This window comes from Heterodontus francisci, chromosome 30, assembly GCF_036365525.1.
Source record: "Heterodontus francisci isolate sHetFra1 chromosome 30, sHetFra1.hap1, whole genome shotgun sequence".
In the NCBI taxonomy this organism is placed as follows: Eukaryota; Metazoa; Chordata; class Chondrichthyes; order Heterodontiformes; family Heterodontidae; genus Heterodontus; species Heterodontus francisci.
Window position 1 is genome coordinate 46754804 of NC_090400.1, and position 21594 is coordinate 46776397.

Here is a 21594-nt window from a genome sequence, read left to right on the forward strand (position 1 = left end):
TTTAATACTAGACAGTTATCACAGCATTAATAATGAAAATATTAAGAATTAGTGCTTGTATTATCAGAAAGCAAACTCTAGAAACAAAAACCTTGATAAAAGTCCATTTTTCTTCATTTATTTGGGATGGAGAAAGAAAACACCATCTTTAAATTGAGGAAACTTTTTTGTAGTGTTAAAAGCTTAACTTTTTTTATAGCGTATTTGTTAATGAATGTTTTTCACCTTCCTCCCTTGCAATCCTTTATTCTTCCAGACCCTGGTGAAGTTTGCCACACTCCAGCCCCTGCCGCAAGTCCAGTGAATATAACAGTTAGGCCTGTGGAGAGTGTGCCTTTTCTGTCCCAGGTCTTGCCGACATCGCCACCATGGTGAAAAATATTGGAAACAAGTGCTACGGTATCAATGGCTGAATTAAGACTTTGTTAACCAGCAGGTATGCTGGTACCTAAAAAGAATTAAACCCAAGGTCTTCAGTTAATTCTACTAAGAAGATGGAGATGTTGAGTGATCTTTCTCCAGGGAGGAAAAAAAGAATCAGTTTTGTGGTTTTTCTGACTATGTAAAATTGTGGTCTAATGTCCACGCTCTGGATTTATTGACTAGTTAAAAGGTAGGTTATGCATCTGTCTGTATCATTCCTGTACCTCCATCTGGGAATAGAATGGTGATTTGTGCAGAAAAATGGACACACGTGCTAACGTCTAAATATGTACATACACAAAGCAATTCTATTAATGGATCCTGTTCTGTCAGAACAAGAACATGAAATTAATTTTAATTGGTGGAAAGCTGAGGAACTGCGTTTCACTTATTTGGTTGTATATTGTCACCACTGCTCAATGTTGCATCTAATTGTACAATTTGAACTGATTACACTGGGTAAGGACAGACAGCAAGAAAAATAAACAGTTCCTAGGTGGAAAGCCTGGAATGTGCAGGTGTTATATAGTACCTGCACTTTTTTTAGAATCTGCATACCCACAAATCATTATTTACTATAGAAGCAAGTGTAAAGTTGCAACCTTGTTTTAAAGAATGCTCTGAATCACATTGGTGTTACATTGCACTGGTGTATAAGTTGTTCCCCTATATTAATGAGGGCTTGAAAATGAGCATCAAATACAAGCAGGTGCTGGTTCTTACTGTTCAGTTTCTTCTGTGACTACAGTCATTTGGTTTTGTTCTTAAGTTGGAGTGTTTTAGAAATTTTATCCACCTTGCGCTTTTTTTTTAGCCTTCAAATGTGGGATTTGACCATTATATCTACAAGTGTTTTTCTGGTGGCATACAGGTATGGAAAATTCTACTTGTCCAGTGACCATGAGCTATTCTGGATCCGGTCAGCAGACGATGCTCCTGCAGATCCCACAGACAAATAGTAATTCATCATGTGACACTCCATTCTGCTGCTGTAGCATTAACACTCCAGTGGTAAGGATGGAGTACTTGAAATGTGCCCCTTAAATCCAGGTCATAAACTAGGTTTTGTTTTAGAAAGGAAATGATTGTCATGGCTTTAGCTTTGCTTCTCCTGACATAATTAATGATATCAAGGTAAGTTAAAGTGATTACCTTGCAGTTTTTCTAAAATAACAGTTTGTACAATTCCCCCAGCATTTTACTTTATTGAAACTTAAAGAATCATGACTCTCTTGTTTAAAAAGAAAAGCAACTTGGTTTTAAATCTTTCAAAATGAGATGGATTCATCTTTCTGGTTATATTGCCTACAGAATCTTTCCCTCTATTATGTTGGATTCTTTCATTGTGTTGGGTTGCTAATTTGCTTCATGGTGACACTTGCAGTACCCATCAAAAACTTCCAGAAACAGGTAAAATAGTAAATGTTTAAGGTATGTAGAGAAATTAGGCAGAGTTCTTATTCCTGATTGCTCTTCAGTTTCTTTTGTTGGGAAATGTCTATGGACTGAGACTGATGACAATATTAGCCTTGTGAATGATGACAAGATACCCCATGTGGTCGTATAGCCAGCCAGTGTTCATCGTCTAGGGTCACGCATGACAAATGGACAACTTTGAAGTACCAAATGGAAGCTGTTGCCTGAAACGTTATGGCAGCAGGTGTCTTCCTTGTGATCTGGAAGAAGGATTTATTAAAGTAAAAATATTAATTGAGTTGTGCACTTTATTCTGTGAGTTACTCAATTTTTTCCATAGGTGTTTGAAATATTAATTGACCTTCGTCATTCTGCCGTGCGTACGGTATGCCAACCAGTGTAAGAAAAGCACCTGCCCAGGCTTTTACTAGTAGATGTTTAACAACCAATCTGTGGCGTCTAATGCCAGATGTAACTTTTTGTTTCTTTGACTCTTAAAATGTCCAACATTTTGTGAATTCTATAACACAGTTTATTGTAACACTCTAGTGATTCTGGTTTCACCGTTTGGTCTTTTACTTTGTTTTTAATTGTTCAGTAATTTTTTAGTAAGATACAGTATTAATATGCTGTAGTTTAATTATATGCCACTGTGTGTGGTTGAAGGTCCTGGTATCTAATATTTTAATGTCTCAAGTGTACTATATTCATGAACCATGCAATATTGTAGCCTGTCATTTCATATGGAGAAGGACTGATTTGCCTCATATTTTAATGATCGGTAGTTGCATTTATGGGATGGTCCATAATTAAACATTCTCAAGTGTACAAGTAATGTCTTCAGTTTACTTATCCCTTTCTACTGCTTTTTCAATACCCAGGACTAATAGTATATTTATCAAAATACAGCTATATTAGTGTAATTTAAAGACCAGTAGATTCTGAATCTATTTTTCTAACCTAAGCAAAACATACCTGCCTTCCTCCAACTTTGTCTGCCTTCGCAACCCTTTCCCAGTTCCTTATGTAGGGCTAAGCAGGTTATAGTTGCAGGAAATCAAATTAATTTTCATTTTTGGAAAGGTACCCTTTGGAGGGATGAAGTACAATTGAAAAACATTACTCCCTTTAAAAAATTCCCTCTTACGGGAAAAAATACAAATTGGATCAACATGTGTGAAGGACATGAAATTGCCCTGGCTTCAAATGCAGTTTTTTTTTTTTTTAAGTATTAGCATGTGGGAAGAACCAATAACAAAAAAAGCAAATGTTGGAAATCTAAAAGGAAAACGATGCTGGAAATGCGCAGCCGACCCGTTAGCTTGGGTAAAAAGAAAAGACAGGTTCATGTCTTAGAATTGAAAACTTGAAAGTTTTGCCACATCTCCCAAGACCTTCGTGCAATTAACGATTATGAAATAGAGGAAATAGTTCAGTTTCCCAGTACTGTTGCTTTTCACACACGCATGTTTTAAAAACTGTTTACAACTGCGCTCTCTACAGTAGTGCTGCTTACTACCTCAGCAACCTTTTCACTTTCTTCATTGGGAAATAACACACCATGACCCATTGTACACTTTTGAAAGTTGTTGGAAGAATTATACACCCTATTGTAAATTTCAAATGTTCTCAAATTTACTATTTTTGTTAAAATTATGCATTGTGTATATTTGTAATGCATTGGTTAAGCTTTATTTTGTTTTTCTTTATAACCTTGCTTTGTAACCTTAATCATGGACTTAAATTGTTTTTCTAAGTGTGCAAGATATTGTCTTGTTTGCATAACTGAAAATATCACCTTTGGGTCCTCTGGCTTTTAAAAAAAAAAGATTTCAGTTTTTATAGGGAGCTAAAATCCTATTCTACATCACCTAGACATGAGAAATATTTTTAAAATTTCCAATGGTAGTTAAATCATCGAACCTAGCAGGTTGTTGCACTGTTTGTGTCATTCATTACGTATGCCATTGTTGCATAAATCTTCAATTAATATGTGGGCAATACTATCTCAGATGCAAGTTCATTTGCCAAGCAGAGGTTTGGCATGGGTTGATTGAGAGTAACTATTAACATTATGTCCCACTCTGGTGCTCAACAGTTGACCAGTAGTTGCAATTTGGAAGATTATTATTTTTTCTTGTGTAGATGAGTACAATAGCAATGTGGTTGTTATTGGACTAGTAATCCAGAGGCCTTGATTAATTGAGATGAATTCAAATCCCACCATGTCAGCTGGGGAATTTAATCAAATATTATAAAATTGTAATTATAGTTATGATAAATTAAATTTAATTAAACCAATTAATTAAATAAAAGCTAGTATCAGTAATGGTGCCATGAAGCTACTGGACTGTTGAAAAAAAACCCACCCGGTTCGCTAATGTCCTTTAGAAAAGAAAATCTGTCTTCCTTATCTGGACTGGCCTAATGTGACTCCAGACCCACAGCAATGTGGTTGAATCTTAACTGCCCTCTGAAATGGCCAAGCAAGCCACTCAGTTGTCAAGGAGGCAGCTCATTGCCACCTTCTAAGTGCAATTAAGGCTGGGTAATAAATGCTGGCCTTACTGATGGCATCCAAATCCCATGAATGAATAATTTTTTAAATAAAGTTTACTGGGGAATTGTAAAAGATGGTGCACAATCCAGAAGCACAGAGCCAAAAAAGTTTGTGTGTGGCACAGTGACTTCTATGAATGGCTTTCCGCTAATGGTTTGTGTTTCATAAATATTAGAACACTTTATTTTCCCTGTGGAATGTGCAGTGCATGGACTGCTGATCTGCTCCAACTTCTCTACAAATACTGCTTAGAAACCTACTGCTAGAAGCTGGACAAGAGTAGCCCAATATCCATTTATTGTTCATTGCCTTCAATGTAGAAAGTTCTTAGTCTCCACTCAGTATCTCATTAATTAATGTACTAAAGACAAATTTTGAAACTTCTTCTGTGTAGCATTGCAGGTCCAAGCTCATAGTTATCTTCTTGCTAATAGCACAGTGTGACAGGGCTTCAGCATTCTAAACCACAGTGGTGTCTGCTGTAAGTACACTGTAATATGTTCAGGTTGGAGCATAAATGCAGTGGCAAAACAATTAACATTTCATTTGGCCCCTTTTGTGTTGAAAAAGCAAATGTGGGTGGGACGTTCCAACAATAGAATATTAGGAGTTCTCAACTGGCTCTTCACTGCAGTGTTAGCAGTTCTGGTTGACATTGATGGAAAAGCAGGAATTTTTATTCTTGAGGGCATATCTACCTAACATGAGATCTCAGAACTCCATTCCCACATTTTACTATCGCCTTAAGTCTTGTCTTGTAACCCCTTTTAAAGTGATAATTGGAAGTTATAGTTCAAGTGTGGAAAGCTGGCACTACAATGATTTTCAGCTATAGTGTGTTTTTTGCCATTTATTTCTCTTGTTTTTTTCTTTTTTCTCCTTCCCAGCTCTGTCAAAGAGTGGACAGTCAATCTGCTGCCAGTCTTCTTAAGTGACTGCCAGGAGGTATACAGAGGGAGAAATTGATTTTTCTTTGGCTTATCCTCTCTCTCTAACAGACTCAAGCAGGCTAACAAACCTGGACTGACCTCTGTAGAATAGTTTTCAAAGCTAGTATATTACAGTTTGTCACTACTCACCACTTGGTAAAATGTATATCGTCTATGGCTTTTTTAACCAGCTAAAACAAGAGAAAGTTATAGTTATGCTAGCCTAGTGGCATGGCAAATTGGTAAATTGCGTTCATTAAAAAAATCTGCTGATTTGTGGGCTGGCATCAGATTAGATGACTATGAAAGGTGTTGGATTAAACAAAATCCAACTGTTTCACTAACATTCCTCAAGGAAGAGAACATGTCACCCCTATCTGGTCTGGCTTACACTTGATTCTTGATTGTCCAGTTTCACACTTGATTCTTAATGCCTTGAGGGCAGTTTGGGGATGGTTATAAAATGGCAGCCTTGCCTGCAATCCCTACATCCCAAATCAAGCAAGGGTTCACAGGAAGGGGTTAAGATGCGGTATTGGCTGATTTTTGTTACTAGTTCAAACCAACTGTGACAGCTTGATGAAACTTGGACAACATTTTTTTCACTCTGTATTTCATGTGCTATTCCATGTAATTTTCTGAAGTTAGAAGTGGAGCTGTGCTGTTGAGGTTCAGGTGGAGGAGCTTGGCTTTGCATCTGGCAGTGTAATTTGCATGTGCAATATGGGCTTCCTATAGTTTCCAGCTATGAAAATATTAATTATAACTAGTTAACATGAATTAAACCTAATTGCACTGACAAAATTGTCTTTCCCCTGTAATGCTGCTCTCCTGCAAATACATAACACCAGCAAAGTGCTATAATAGTTTTATCAGGTGGTCTTTCATAAGAGTATAAAATTGGAATTAGGCCATTCCACCCAAAGGGTAGTAGGAATCTGACATTTTCTTTCCCCAAAAGGCTGACGTTGCTGAAACAATTTCAAGACAGGAAATTGATAGATTTTTGTACGATGAGGATAATCCAGGGTTATGAAGTTGAGGTACAGATCAACCATGATCTAACTAAATGACCAAAGCAGGCACAAGGGGCTCCTATCCCTATGTCCTTATATATAATTGTTTTGAGGCTACAATGGCAGCAAAATATCAATAATTGTTGAATGAACTGAAGAATGGTTAGGAGTTGAAATACATTTTGTTATTGAGCTGTAGTTCACAGACACTTCAACCGACTTGTCAGCTGCTCAATATGGAACAGCACCAAGTATTTTAACATTATCCCTCTCCATTGACTAACCTCTACTAAAAGTACTTGCACTGCTTGGGGTATAGACTCAGGTGCAAACATTGCAACAACCTTTTCATAATTAAATTCCTTTTTAAGAGTTGGAGGGGTGGGGAAGGGAAGAAGCCTAAAAAAATTGTGAGTGTATATAGTCTTTGGACCTTCTGTTTGTCAGAAAAGGCATAACATTTTGGCACATTCCCTGTTCTCGTATCTGAGTTAAGTTATAACTTACCCTTTCATTTAGGGTATGCTTCCCCCTTGAGTTAAGAATGTAAATTGATTCTTAATTTCTTGTTTGAAACAGTAAACTTGGCCTGAGATTATATGGAGTCATTGTGGAAATCAAAATTGATAAACTTTAAAAACCGAGGGTGGGGGGGAACTCACTCTTGTACTGCAATCTGCATTTTTAACTTACCTGTGTTTGCTTGTGAACACTGTCCTGGGGAAAGGTCTGCTGAAAGTGGACGGTATTTTCAGGGCCAAATATCTTTCCCATTCCAAAGAGATTAGAGTGTAAGAATTTTTTTAAAAGTCTTAGTGATTAAAGAGGGCCTCAATGAGATCACACCTAGAGTACTGTGTACAGTGTTGGTCTCCTAACCTAAGGAAGGATATACTTGTTTTGGAGAGTGTGCAACAAAGGTTCACTAGACTGATTCCTGGGATGAGAGATTGTCCTATGAGGAGAGATTAGACTAGGTCTATATTCTTTGGCATTTAGAAGAATTAGATGACCTCATTGAAGCATAAAACTTTTAGGGGGTTTGACAGAGTCGAGGCTGGGAGGATGTTCCTGCTGCTGGGAGTCTAGAACTAGGGATCACAGTTTCAGAGTAAGGGGTCATCTATTGAGGACTAAGATGAGGAATTTCGCAACACAAAGTTGTGAATCTTAGAAATTCTTTACCCAAGAGATCTGGGGTATGGATGCTCAGTCTTTCAGTATATTCAAGACAGTAATTAACAGATTTTTGGATACTAAGGAAATAGAGATGTAGCTGAGGAAGATCAGTTAAGATTGTTGAATGGCAAAGCAAGCTTGAAGGGCTGAATGGCCACTTCCTGCTCCCATTTCTTAAATACAATGGGCAGGTGACTTTAAAATAGGCCTAGAAGTTGAATGTGTGTGAGGTAATGTTGTTTTCTAGGTGGTGCGACAAGGAGCTGGGTTACTAAGCAACATTGTTTGTCATACAGTACATTCATTATTCTGATTTGAACGAGTCTGAAATGCCTCTTTTAAGGAAAACTGCCAATTGCCTGATATTTTCTCCATAAGCATGGAATATTGTAATAGTGGATTATTAATCATGGAGAAAAGTTGACTTTTTCTGGTTTTATTACGAGAAACTTGATCGCTAAAGAGTGAAAATCTGCTTTTGAATCCGTTTTCAGAAAGGATTCTAATATTAGTTCCCAGTATCTAGCATCATCTTTCGTCTCTTGTTAAGCCAAGAATTGTGACCTTGTAGTACAAAAATCAGCATATTTAATGATTTTGCCTTGGTGGTTTATTTGTGTGTTGTCCATTAACCACACTCTCCTGTGCCAAAATTTGGCTCACTGATCGATGAAATACATTCTCCCTGCTCTTTTGGAATCCTTTTCTGGCCAGTTTCATGAGCAATGCCAAAACTCAATTCAACCAGAAATTGTACCTAACTAGAATAGGCTTTTACCATTATGTATAAGACATGTTGAAAATGTCACTTTAAAACATTGTACTGAAATCTGTCATAAAAATATTAGGAAAAGTGCAGCAGCTATTGTGGAAAACTGGGTGTTGGTGTTTTTTTAAATTTCTTATTAATTTTCCTAAATAGCCCGAGACACAGATCTTTCACAAGGTAATAGTGAGTATATATGGTACACCTCCATTTCAGTGCATGATATCAGCAAACCCTTTCTGTTCCCCAACATGAAACCATTGACACTAATTCAAGGATTGTCTTCTCCACACCATGGAGTTTACCATTTGTACGGAACAGACAACTTGACGATTTTATGCATCTTAAAACAGCATGCTAATTTACAATTCTCAACCTGATTATAACAAGAATGGTTTAATATTTGCACTGTATATAAAATTTGTGGTCTGCTAATTTTTTTAATGCTGTAATGTCACAAAGGGATAGGGACGTCTCAGCACTGAGATTGTGGAGCTCTCCAAACAACAGTAAGGAATTCTGACCTTAAAACAAAAATGTAATCTGCACATATAATACAAAATAGATGCCTGGAAGTGAATTCAAGGGTTAACTTTGCAGCCAATTGTCCTGAGACCTCCCTGATTAGATTACAGTCTTTATAAATCACTCCAAGACATTCATTATTCTCTATTTATTTCTGACCTTGACCAGGACTCTGCGGAGTGGGATGGGGGTTGAATGTAGATTCATGAAATGTATATTTTCCCCAATATTCTCAAGAACTTCCTATGGTAACAACTGTAAAGAACCAGTTATGATTGGTTGGTTGCTGCACTGTTGGAAGACATATGGCATCACTCAGTGTCGTCAGCCCTTGTATTCAGTGCTTTTTCAGTTATTGCCTATGATTTTTTTGAACTATTTAAATGATTCAGGTTTTTGAGTATACTAGATTTATTGTGTTTTGCTGACTATCAAAACCACACTGTGCAGTGAAGACACCTGCTGCCATACTTTCTGTCTGCTTGTGTTAAATTCTTACAACTACCTTTTGTGTCTACTGCTCTGCTTAGTATTTGCGTATAGTACAAAATTGTGTCACGATAAAAATTATTTCCTGTTATATTCTTGTGTTCTGATAACTTTTTTCTTTTTATATATCTTGTGCTGTATATTCAGTGTAACTTTTAGCAGGAAGAAAATGTTACCTGACCATAGATTTGTAGATAACCTGTTCAGTATGTATTATTGAAACTTTGAATAAATTTTTTTGTTATTAGATGTGATTCACTTTTTCTATTTAAATGACTTATTTAGAATATCTGCGCATTCATTCATGGCAAATATCTATGGGAGGTGTTCATGGAATCTGAATCATAGATCTGCAGCGTACACAGCTTTCCTCCAAATAGCTATGTATCACTAATCTCTAGTTTAGGAATATTTGATGCAGTTACTGAATGCGAAGTGGAAAGAAATGCCCCCTGGCATGGATTTCACGGCCTAGGTTTTAACACTGACAATGTTATGATCGGAAAACCTAGACCTGTATCTTTAGATGAGTGCAACTGCTATCAAGAATCAATGAATGCATCAACTGAAGTACAGGAGGATTTTTTTTTTTGCTGTAACTGATAACTAGCAGTACCAAGTTAAAGTCTTGGGTATCTTTATCATCTGTTCGGGGTATTTCGATGCCATTTCAATACCTGAGCAGTGTGCGCTGCTCGCAGGTTATTTTACCAGTATCCAGCCACTAGATGGTGCGAGAGACTGGTCAGAAATGGCATCTGCTTTCTCCCCACCACCCCCCACCCCTTCCTTCCTGCGCTGCAGATAAGGCTGGGATCACACTGGCTGCCTGGAACAGCAGGTGCAAACATGGCACAGTACACTCTGTACAGCATTTGAAGAAACCAGGAATGAAAGGCAGGTTGGGAGACCAAGTAAATAATTCTGGGTCTAGGGGTGTAAATCACTGATTTAGGATCACTTGATGCAGTTGTAATGCATAAAGTTAAGTTTTAAGTCATAGCCTTGCCTTTCATTTGGACACTGGTGTCGCTCGCTGGTTCTGACCCAGAGCTACTAGCTAAAACGAAAGCTTTTCATTTCCAGGGAGCGCTGATATTTAGTTTTGATGTCATCAACCTGAAAGTGTGATCAAATTTTTATGGGATCAATAATTGCAGGAACAGAGCTCCAGAGACTCAACTCTCCAGGCTGAAAGAAATCCTCTGAGTAAGAGGCTATTGGTGGAACCTACAAGGGGAATAGATTTTTTTTTTTAAGTGCAGTAGATGACGATTTGCAGGTTTGATGTTTTAAATGCTAATGAAGTAAGTGAGCACAGCTTTGTACTGCAGCACTAGTAATTTCTGGGACTATTTCAGTAGTAGTGATGAGGAAACGAAGTCATTCAGCACACAAAAAATATAATCCATTTATTATTCTTTGGTACTGCTTGAACTTTGATGCCAGTTTAAAGGCTCTTGAGGTATTAAACTGTAACCCGAAAGGGAACTCTGAGCCTTCATCAGCTGAATTTCATCTCTAGGTAACTGGATTTTGGAAATCCTGCAGTTCTGTATTCCAAAATTGTTCATTGCTGCAAAGAGTCTTTATCGATCTGTTACTCTGGAAATATGATGAGAAATCAGCCCTGCCCCTCTTTCATTATAGAACAAGATTGCCCAATTTCAATTAGCAGAGTGATTTCTTGTCATATATGCAACTGACCGTTCAATCTTAGATATAGATGTTTGAAGAGACTGATTTCCCCTTGAGGGGAAGTGAGTTCTTTCAAGTTGCATTTACTGATTGGGTTTCTGTGCCCAATTTGGTAGCACGACAATTGCACGTGTGTTAGTAAACTGGACTTCAAGGCCACTGCACTGTACAACAGCAACTTGTGCCTTGAATTGTTTTTTTAGTTTTTTAGTTTTAGTTTGAGATACAGCACTGAAACAGGCCCTTCGGCCCACCGAGTCTGTGCCGTCCATCAACCACCCATTTATACTAATCCTACATTAATCCCATATCCCTACCACATCCCCACCTGTCCCTATATTTCCCTACCACTTACCTATACTAGGGGCAATTTTATAATGGCCAATTAACCTATCAATCTGCAAGTCTTTGGCATGTGGGAGGAAACCGGAGCACCCGGAGGAAACACACGCAGACACAGGGAGAACTTGCAAACTCCACACAGGCAGTACCCAGAATTGAACCCGGGTCACTGGAGCTGTGAGGCTGCGGTGCTAACCACCCTTGGTAAAACACCCAAGGAACGTCACAGGAGCATAATCAAACAAAATTTGATATCAAACCCCATAATGATATTTGGTCAGATGACCAAAAGCTTTGTCAAAGAGGTAGGTTTTAAGGATCATCTTGAGGGGAAAAAGAGGTAGGGGTGGAGTGGTTTAGAGAGGGAATTCCAGAACTTAGAACTTCGGCAGCTGAAGCCATAGCCACCGATGGAGCAATTTAAAATCAGGAATGTACAAGAAGTCAGAATTGGAGGACTGCTGATATTTTGGAGGGTTGTAGGGCTGGAGGGAATTAGAGAGATGGGGAGGGGCCAGCTCTGCACTGCAAGAATATCGATCCTCATAGCATTGGCTATGTGGAGACTGGAACAGGAATTTGTCATGATCCCTGGTCTCTGCAATATTAGCTGATATGTGGGGGGGTGGGGGAGCTACATTGCTGTAGATGAGGGAATAAAAAAAAGTCAGGATTCCTGCCCCTGATTGCGAGGCAGCAACCCCCTGTTAGGGTAGTGTACACATAAGCAGATAAAGACAATACTGAACTCCGTGTCCTTTACAATGCAGTGGCCTGTTGATATTCATCATCAAGGATCACATGTGAATAATTGCCATCTAGGAAAGGTACCAGAGTGTAATTACCATCAGTGTGGCATAGCCTCAATGAAAGAAATCTTCAGGAGAGAAAATGGCCAAGAAAATGTATTCCTCATAGAACCCCCAAGTAGATTTTGTTTTAAACAGAAGTTGCTACTTTGTTCTGTACAATTTTTAAGTAACCCAATTTCAATTTTGGCAACTTAGATCTACTGTAAGTTGTGACCTTGGCTCCAGTTGTCCTATTAATATTTCATTGGATATTTATAGCTTATGAACTGACTGAAGATCCAGGGAAATGGCTGGAAGTGAGTTTGACAGTAATTTAGGCAAGTGATTTCTTATGCTGAAAAGCTTAGATAAACTTTCAATTCACTGATAGTGAGACCAGGGCTTTGGAATGGGTTGGTTTTCTGGAAAGATTGGATCAAATGGGTTGAAGTGTCGTCTTCATTCAAATTTTAGTGAGCACTTTGATTATTTTGTGTTTAGAAAAGGGAAAACATTTAAGGAGATTAGAAAACAAGTGTTTAATTCAGAAATTGAGGGTATACTACATTTTCTGGTTCACCATCTGTCTTAGATATTTGATGATTTTGGAACAATGCTGTTTTAGAAATTGTTGCCAGATCCAGAATGCGTGTTTATGACTTCTTTGCACTGACTCCAAGAGAGTGTGGGAAAATGGCGCACTGACACGGAACACAAAAGTCCGAGTGTATCAAGCCTGTGTCCTCAGTACCTTGCTCTATGGCAGCGAGGTCTGGACAACGTATGTCAGCCAAGAGCGACGTCTAAATTCATTCCATCTTCGCTGCCTCCGGAGAATACTTGGCATCAGGTGGCAGGACTGTATCTCCAACACACAAGTCCTCAAGGCAGCCAACATCCCCAGCTTATACACACTACTGAGTCAGCGGCGCTTGAGATGGCTTGGCTATGTGAGCCGCATGGAAGATGGCAGGGTCCCCAAAGACACATTGTACAGCGAGCTCGCCACTGGTATCAGACCCACCGGCCGTCCACGTCTCTGCTTTAAAGGCGTCTGCAAACGCGACATGAAGTCCTGTGACATTGATCGCAAGTCGTGGGAGTCAGTTGCCAGCATTCGCCAGAGCTGGCGGGCAGCCATAAAGGTGGGGCTAAAATGTGGCGAGTTGAAGAGACTTGGCAGTTGGCAGGAAAAAAGACAGAGGCGCAAGGAGAGAGCCAACTGTGTAACAGCCCCGACAAACCGATTTTTCTGCAGCACCTGTGGAAGAGCCTGTCACTCCAGAATTGGCCTTTTTGGCCACTCCAGGCACTGCTCCACACACCACTGACCACCTCCAGGCGCTTACCCATTGTCTCTCAAGACAAGGAGGCCAAAGAAGGACTCCTTTAGAAGAGCATTAATGTTATGTTTCTTTATGTTAAAACAGGGTTATAAAATGTATTTATTTTCCTGCTTTTTGGCTGCGATCATCCTTTTGCTCGGAGGACTGGATGGTCTGAGTCTTATTTTAGCATTTTCCTCCAAATGGCTGCAACAAATTGCACAGATCAAAGTAATATTTGAGATGTGCTGTGTAACCTGTTCTGTGGAGAGCTGATTTTTCACTTTCTGTAATTGGCTCAGGGGTCACTCTGTCATCTGAGTCAGAAGGTGGTGGGTTCAAGCCTGCTCCAGAGATGTGAGCACATAAACTAGGATGACACTTCTTTGCAGTACTGAGGGAGTGTTGGAGGTGACATCTTTTTGGATGAGAAGTTAAACTGGGACCTCGTCTGCCGTCAGGTGGATGCAAAAGGTGGAACACACTATTTGAATAAGAGCAGGGAAGTTCTCCCTAGTGTCCTTATTTACCCCTCAACTAAGCCTAAAACAAGCTCTCAGTCATTTATCTCATTGCTGTTCAGGACCTTGTGCAAATTGCCGCGTTTCCTACATCACAACAGTGACAACATTTCAAAACTACTTCATTGGCTGTAAAGCACTTTGGAATATCCTGAGGTTGTGAAAGTTTTTCTTCAAGCCTTTTTATACAGAAGACAGACACCGTGTGATGCAGTACTGATTTATTTAGAAAAAGTTGATTTATGCAATATAAAAGGAATTTCAAGACATTTACATGGAATAAAGTATTTAAATCGTGTACTTTGTCCTCAGGATGTCTCAAAGTGCCCTGAAGTGAAGGAACTGTTATTTAAACTAATGGCTGTCATTTTGCACAGAGCAAAGTCTTACAAAAAGCCAAGAGGCGAATGACCATTTAATATATATTTATAGGTATTTAGTGAAATATAAATGTTTATCATGGGACTGGGACAATTCCATGCTGTTCTTTGTGCCATGGGATCTTTAACATCCACCTGAACCTATTGGAACAGGCAGACAGTGTCTCGGTTAATGTTGTACCCAAAGGACAACACGTCTGATAATACAGTACTTAGAAATGTCAGCCTAGATTTTAGTGACTAATGACGTGTTAGACTGACCTATTTAAATGAACAATTAACAGATTAACATTTACAAAGGGGAGACTGAAAGGATTAATTTACAGTTGGAATCTATACTATGCAAGAGAGCCAAAACTGCATATTTAAAGGAATATTACAATAAAGTATTTTCCACAGAAATTTGGATTTCTATCATATATTCGCCTAACATTTTTTCCTCCTTGGGCATGTCCTGAGTTATCTATCAATTCTTATCAATGATTCTTCACCTGGTTGACTTTTGTAGTTCCAATGAAATATCCCATTCAGAGCGTTAACCTAGCTTTTTCTATCAGATGCTCGCTGCCCTGCTGCACCCTTCCTGTATTTTCTGCTTTTATTTCAGATTGCCAACACTAGCATTTTTTTTTTTTTACAAAAGAATCATTAAAAATGAAATGGCTAAAAATCTTTGGCCCTTCTGGCACATTTGGGCTGCAACTGTGGCTGGGGTGTGCAGAAAGTGCCTGAAAATACACAGGGCCCTGGCCTGACATTAAGGATTTCACAGGGCCTTCTGCCTTTTGAGACCAACAGCATAGGAGGAGGTGGGGGTGGGGACTTCAAATGCTGAAAGTTGGCTTCTTGTCAGTGGAGGCAGGATCAGCAGCCAGCATGCAGACCAGGCAATGCAGGCTGCCAATGCGCACTTAACGAGTCTCAGTTGAGGATCCAGGTCAAGACAGTTGCCTGGACCTGAAGAAAACCAAGGACCTACTTTCACTGTGCTCTTTACTGAACTCTGACAGAACTTGCAACCATGGTGAAGCATTGAGTCTCCGTGTCATCCAGCAGGTTTAAAGAAATTGCTGTTTCCTGTCTACCTTTTGAGCTGGAGAATAACTTGAAGCATGTGGGAAAATAACTTCTCCAGAAAGGGATGAACAAGTTTTCTAAAACTCGAAGAAATTAGAAATAAACAACTGACAACCTTCAGAGTGTGGCAATAAAACGAACAGTGGAGGTGGATGGAGCTTGAGGAGGAACGTGGAACTAGGTACAGAAAAAAGACTTGCTTTTATATATCGCCTTTCACGCCCACAGGATGTCCCAAACTGCTTTACAGCCAACGAAGTACTTTTGTAATGTGGGAGAGCCCAATGAGGATTTGGAAGAAGTATATGAATGGAAATGGGCAAGAATAAAGACACGGAAACTAAAATTTAAACACTAATAGATTAATTCTTCCCTTGAAATAGCAGGCAATGGAATTTCAGACAAATGCATTAAGCGTCCCCACGCTAATATCCCACAATGTAATTTGCAAAGCCTGGGGGTTTAGGAACTAACAGGCCCCAGTGATAGTTAAAACATAAAATAAGCCTGCAAAATGAAACCAAGGTCAGAATCAAGAATCAATAAGATTGAGTCTGGAATACTGAGTTTATCATAGTCAGTGATCTGTTTTTAAATAGTCAAACTTGTGGATTGATGTGCTCTGTGTGTTGTCTTAGTGGGTTTTAATTTTTAGATGAATTGTTAATATTGGAGGTCAGCGTTACATTTTGTGTTTGTATTATATGGGCATGAGTATTTAAAATTTTTATGTTGATATTGAACTATATAATCTTTGTTTGCCCTAATATTGACCTCTTTGCTGTATTCTTTTTCAGTCTGGGTTACTATGCAGTGTGCACTTGCTGTTGTCAGAGTAGTAATAAGCCAATCCAGTTTCAGTTTACCCCAATAATATTGCAGCAGTTGTAGTTTCCATAGAGAAAAATGAAGCCCTAAAGTCTCAGGAGCTGTTGCCAGCTCTAACGTGACTTGACAGGAGTGCAGAACAGCAGCACATCAGGATTCTGATGAATCTTTTTTAAAAATCTTCCACCATGATGTTTACTACGATTATAATGTTTTTTTTTTGTCAATGGGCAAATTGTAAGCTTTTCTACCCTGCCGTTGAGAATTTTGACTGGCAATGTCTGACCTGTTCTATGCAGGGGCTCAATGCTATAAACTGGCATTCAGATTTAAAGCCTTTGGTTCCAATGGACATGTCCCATTTTCTGAAAAGAAACTTGTGCCTTTTTCCACTCCATCCCACAGTCAGTGCCCTACCAGTTCCATCCTGGCTTGCTAGGAGCAAAATTGAGTTAAACATGTTTGCAGAAACTTTATTTTTAATCCAATAAGGCAGGATTGAATGACAACAATAGAGGGAGGGAGGGCATGAGGGATTGAAGTAGCGGGTCTGGTTTATACTAACTTTACATGTCCAAGTATTAGTGAGAAGCAGGGTCTCGGAACCAGGACTGACTCTAGAACATAGAGACTCCTGGGCAAGAAAAAGCCATTCATCCCATCAATCTCCCTGCATTCAGAGTCCATAATTATCAAGTAGTTCAGTCTATATATGGTGAGTGAGAAAGGTCAGATGTTTGGAAGGTTGATCAAAAACAAATCTAATTTTAAAGCACAACTCAGTTACCACCACCAGATGCCCAGGGGCATGTTATCTGCTTGCTTCTGAACTGCAAATGTATGGTCTGGGCAGAGGAGCATGATTGGGGTGAAAATAAAAGGACACACTGCCTCGAATTTTACTCCTCTCAAAGATGGTGACTGCAGCTGGATATAATGGACATTGTCAGCTCTCCAATACCTTGTCTAAGGCCTTGGTTCTCAACATGTGTTCCGTGGACCACTGGTGGTCGTGAGAGTCCTCCAGTTAGCCCACAGGCTGGTCCAAAATGCAAGTTGCTGATGTGCAATGCCACGACCGAGGCCATATGAGAGAACCGGCCAGAACCCTCATCCCCAGCATTCATGACGTCACACAACCAGACTGGCTCCAACATGTGCAGCACGAGTTGACACAAACAAAGCAACAACAATGTAGTTTTATAAGCAAGATTTATGTTGTTGATTTTGTTCGATTAATACAGATGTAAGGTAAATATTAGTATAAGTTTTAGATTGATTTTATAACATATTAGAATGTTCTCTTGTAGCATTAATGTTTATAATATGAAAATGTCTAAACTTTTGTTTCTGGCATTAAGTAATATATTTAAATTTATGTGCATTAATTGCATTTAGTAGTGAAAAAGCAGTGAAATATTTATAGTTTCCATAAGTTCCCACTATTTCTGATGAGTTTTTTTGTGGTGACAATTGAAAGTGGCTGGAGTAGGGCTGGTAGTTGGTCTGTGGAGTCTTTTAAGTGGCCTGCAGATGAAAGAGTTTGCGAACCACTGGCCTAAGGGACCATCCTTCACATTTGACCTGTACATTGAATGTTCACTGGCTTATCCATTGAGGGATGTTTATCGCCAAGCTTGCTCCTACCCTCAGTGTAAATTGACTAACAAGAATCAGGAGGAGGAGCACTGGCTGATATTTTCCCCTTGTTAGTTTGGTGGATATCAGGACCCAAGTAATACTCCTAGAAGAGTAGTGGCTAATGGACCACTTTTCTTTTTTTTTTCTTTTGGGCCTCCTTATCTCGAGAGACAATGGATACGCGCCTGGAGGTGGTCAGTGGTTTGTGAAGCAGCGCCTGGAGTGGCTATAAAGGCCAATTCTGGAGTGACAGGCTCTTCCACAGGTGCTGCAGAGAAATTTGTTTGTTGGGGCTGTTGCACAGTTGGCTCTCCCCTTGCGCCTCTGTCTTTTTTCCTGCCAACTACTAAGTCTCTTCGACTCGCCACAATTTAGCCCTGTCTTTATGGCTGCCCGCCAGCTCTGGCGAATGCTGGCAACTGACTCCCACGACTTGTGATCAATGTCACACGATTTCATGTCGCGTTTGCAGATGTCTTTATAACGGAGACATGGACGGCCGGTGGGTCTGATACCAGTGGCGAGCTCGCTGTACAATGTGTCTTTGGGGATCCTGCCATCTTCCATGCGGCTCACATGGCCAAGCCATCTCAAGCGCCGCTGACTCAGTAGTGTGTATAAGCTGGGGGTGTTGGCCGCTTCAAGGACTTCTGTGTTGGAGATATAGTCCTGCCACCTGATGCCAAGTATTCTCCGAAGGCAGCGAAGATGGAATGAATTGAGACGTCGCTCTTGGCTGGCATACGTTGTCCAGGCCTCGCTGCCGTAGAGCAAGGTACTGAGGACACAGGCCTGATACACTCGGACTTTTGTGTTCCGTGTCAGTGCGCCATTTTCCCACACTCTCTTGGCCAGTCTGGACATAGCAGTGGAAGCCTTACCCATGCGCTTGTTGATTTCTGCATCTAGAGACAGGTTACTGGTGATAGTTGAGCCTAGGTAGGTGAACTCTTGAACCACTTCCAGAGCGTGGTCGCCAATATTGATGGATGGAGCATTTCTGACATCCTGCCCCATGATGTTCGTTTTCTTGAGGCTGATGGTTAGGCCAAATTCATTGCAGGCAGACGCAAACCTGTCGATGAGACTCTGCAGGCATTCTTCAGTGTGAGATGTTAAAGCAGCATCGTCAGCAAAGAGGAGTTCTCTGATGAGGACTTTCCGTACTTTGGACTTCGCTCTTAGACGGGCAAGGTTGAACAACCTGCCCCCTGATCTTGTGTGGAGGAAAATTCCTTCTTCAGAGGATTTGAACGCATACGTTCAAAACACTAAATAGGGATTAAATACAGGGCCTCCTCGGTCTGCAGTGCTCAGTATTGCAGCAGACTGAGCATTTCTATACTGAGGCATCAGGCAAGAACCCTATTTAGGAATCTAATAAATTCATTTACTTGTAACCCTAATGTTCTGGGAATTGGGGTTTCAGTTTGAAATACAATGGCCAGCACAATGCTTGCTTTTCAATTTTAGTCATCTTTTGTTTTAATGTTTCAACCAATTCACCAAATACTGATAAATAAATACTTTCAGTGTGAGATTATGAACCAATAAACTGTTTCAAATTGCCTCTAATTATGTATGAATCCTTAAAAGAAAATGTTACACTTTTAAGCAAATATTTCCAAATACGTTGAAATCATACTACTTCAGTGATTAGGAAGAATTAAAATGGAAAGGCGTAAACAATTAAAAGTCAGGATTGGGATCAGGGTGAGGTGTTCAATGGCTGTATTTGGCAAGACTAGTATGAACCAAGTATGGATTCTGTGGGAAATGTAAGGCAGTCTTTCAATAGCAGAGTGATCATGGAGCAATGTTAAAACAGTGAAAAAACTGGTTCTGATAAATGGAACACAAATTATATTTTTAATATCGGAAAAGTGAATAGCCGGATGAGTCAAACATTATTGTTGAAAGTTGTTTACATACATTGGTAACATCAAAATAGGAGGAGGATTCTACTGGATGGTGAGTAAATTGAGACCAAACAAAGCAATAATACATGAAGCAGGCAGAGTTTCAAGAGTTGGACAGCCAGCTCTGCAAATAGTTTAGAGGAGGAATTGGATGGTTTCTTTGGATTGGCTGCAAAAATTGAAAGTTTAAAAGGTAACCATTAAACAGCTCAGTTGGTCGCATTCTTGCCTCTGAGTCAGAAGGTTGTGGTTCAAGTCCCACTCTAGGATTTAAATACAAAAATCAAGGCCGACACTCCAGTGCAGTACAGAAGGTGTGCTGTGCTGTCTTTCTGATGAGACATTAAATCGAGGCCCCGTCTGCCCTCAGGTGGATATAAAAGATCTCGCCTCACTATTTCGAAGAAGAGCAGAGGAGTTACCCCGGTGATCTGGCCAATATTTATCCCTCACCCAAAAAGATTATTTGGTCATTTATCTCATTGCTGTTTTTTGGGATTTTGCTGTGCGCAAATTGCTGTGGTTTCTGTACATTGCAGTAGTGACTACACCTCAAAGGTCACCCCAGTAATCTGCAAAGGATATTACTGACTGTTGCTTGGGTATGGTGCCAGACCTAGAAAATTATAAATGACCCAGGAACGACAGGCTTTTGGAGGTGACAGTTCAGATTTCCACCACCCTTTGTGCAAAAAAGTGATTCCTGCTTTCAATCGTAGCTCTAGTTTTAAATTACTGTCCCCTTGTTCTGGATTCCTCCATCAGAGGAAATGGGTAGATACAGAGAAACCAATCAAATCCCTTTATCATTTTAAACACCTTGTTTAGAACATCCCTCTTCTTTTGAAACTCAAAGGAATATAAACCAACTTTATGCAACCTGGCCTCATAATTTAACTCTTTAACCCCTGGTATCATTCTGCACTGTACCCCCTCAAAGGCCAATATATCCTTAAGGTGAATAACCAAAATTGTATGTGGTATTCCAGATAGGAGACTGTTCAGCTGAGGCATCACTTCCTCACTTTTGTATTCCAATCCCCTTGAGATAAAGAACAACATTTCAATAGCCTTTTTGTACCTGTGCACTAGCTTTTAGTGATTTGTGTACATGGACACATTCATTTGTTCATCCATGGCTACGAATCTGTCACTATTAAGAAAATATTCCAATTGTCTTTCTTGGATCCAAAGTGGGTAACCTTACACTTCCCCACATTTGAACTCCATCTGTCATTGTTTTTGCACTCACTCAGTCTGTTTATGTCCCTTTGTAACTTACTGTTCCCATAAATACAATATATTGTGCCTTCTACCTTAGTGTCATCTGGAAATATGGATACCCATCTCTATTTCTTCATTCAAATCATTAATATATGTGATGAATAACAGAGGCCCTACAGAATACCACTTGTCACATCCCACCAATCAGGGAATGTTCCCTTTGCTCCTAATATTTGTCTCCTACCTCCCAAACAATTATCAACTCGCACCACACAATTGCCCCCAATTCCAGGCACTTTTATTTTAGATGATGATTTCTTGTGCATAACTTTATCAAACAACTTCTGGGCATATAGACAACATCTGTTTGCACTCTCCTATACAGCATGCTAATGACCTCCTCACAAAATATTCAAGTTGATTAACTAGACATCACCTATCTTTCACTAATCCATGCAGACTCTTTGATCTGTTCATACTTGTCCAAGTGCTCAGTCACTCTGATGATAGAGTATCTTGTCCACAACTGATGTTAAACTGTCAGG

At 39.7% G+C, this 21594-nt stretch overlaps 1 protein-coding gene across 7 annotated transcripts in view; it reads left to right on the forward strand.

Annotated features, from left to right (window-relative positions):
* LOC137346734 (vascular endothelial zinc finger 1-like) overlaps positions 1-9550 on the forward strand; it is a 73239-nt gene extending 63689 nt beyond the window's left edge. For 4 of the 7 annotated variants that reach the window (XR_010968779.1, XR_010968781.1, XR_010968780.1 and 1 more), the window contains one exon: positions 257-343. Coding sequence is in view for 2 of the 7 variants with exons in the window: in XM_068010497.1 (XP_067866598.1) it covers positions 257-375 (119 nt within the window). In the remaining 5 variants the exon portion in view is untranslated. Of the gene's footprint in view, positions 1-256 lie in introns of all 7 variants that reach the window. The other 3 variants (XM_068010497.1, XM_068010499.1, XM_068010496.1) reach the window with 2 other exon arrangements.
* The last annotated feature ends 12044 nt before the right edge of the window (positions 9551-21594 follow it).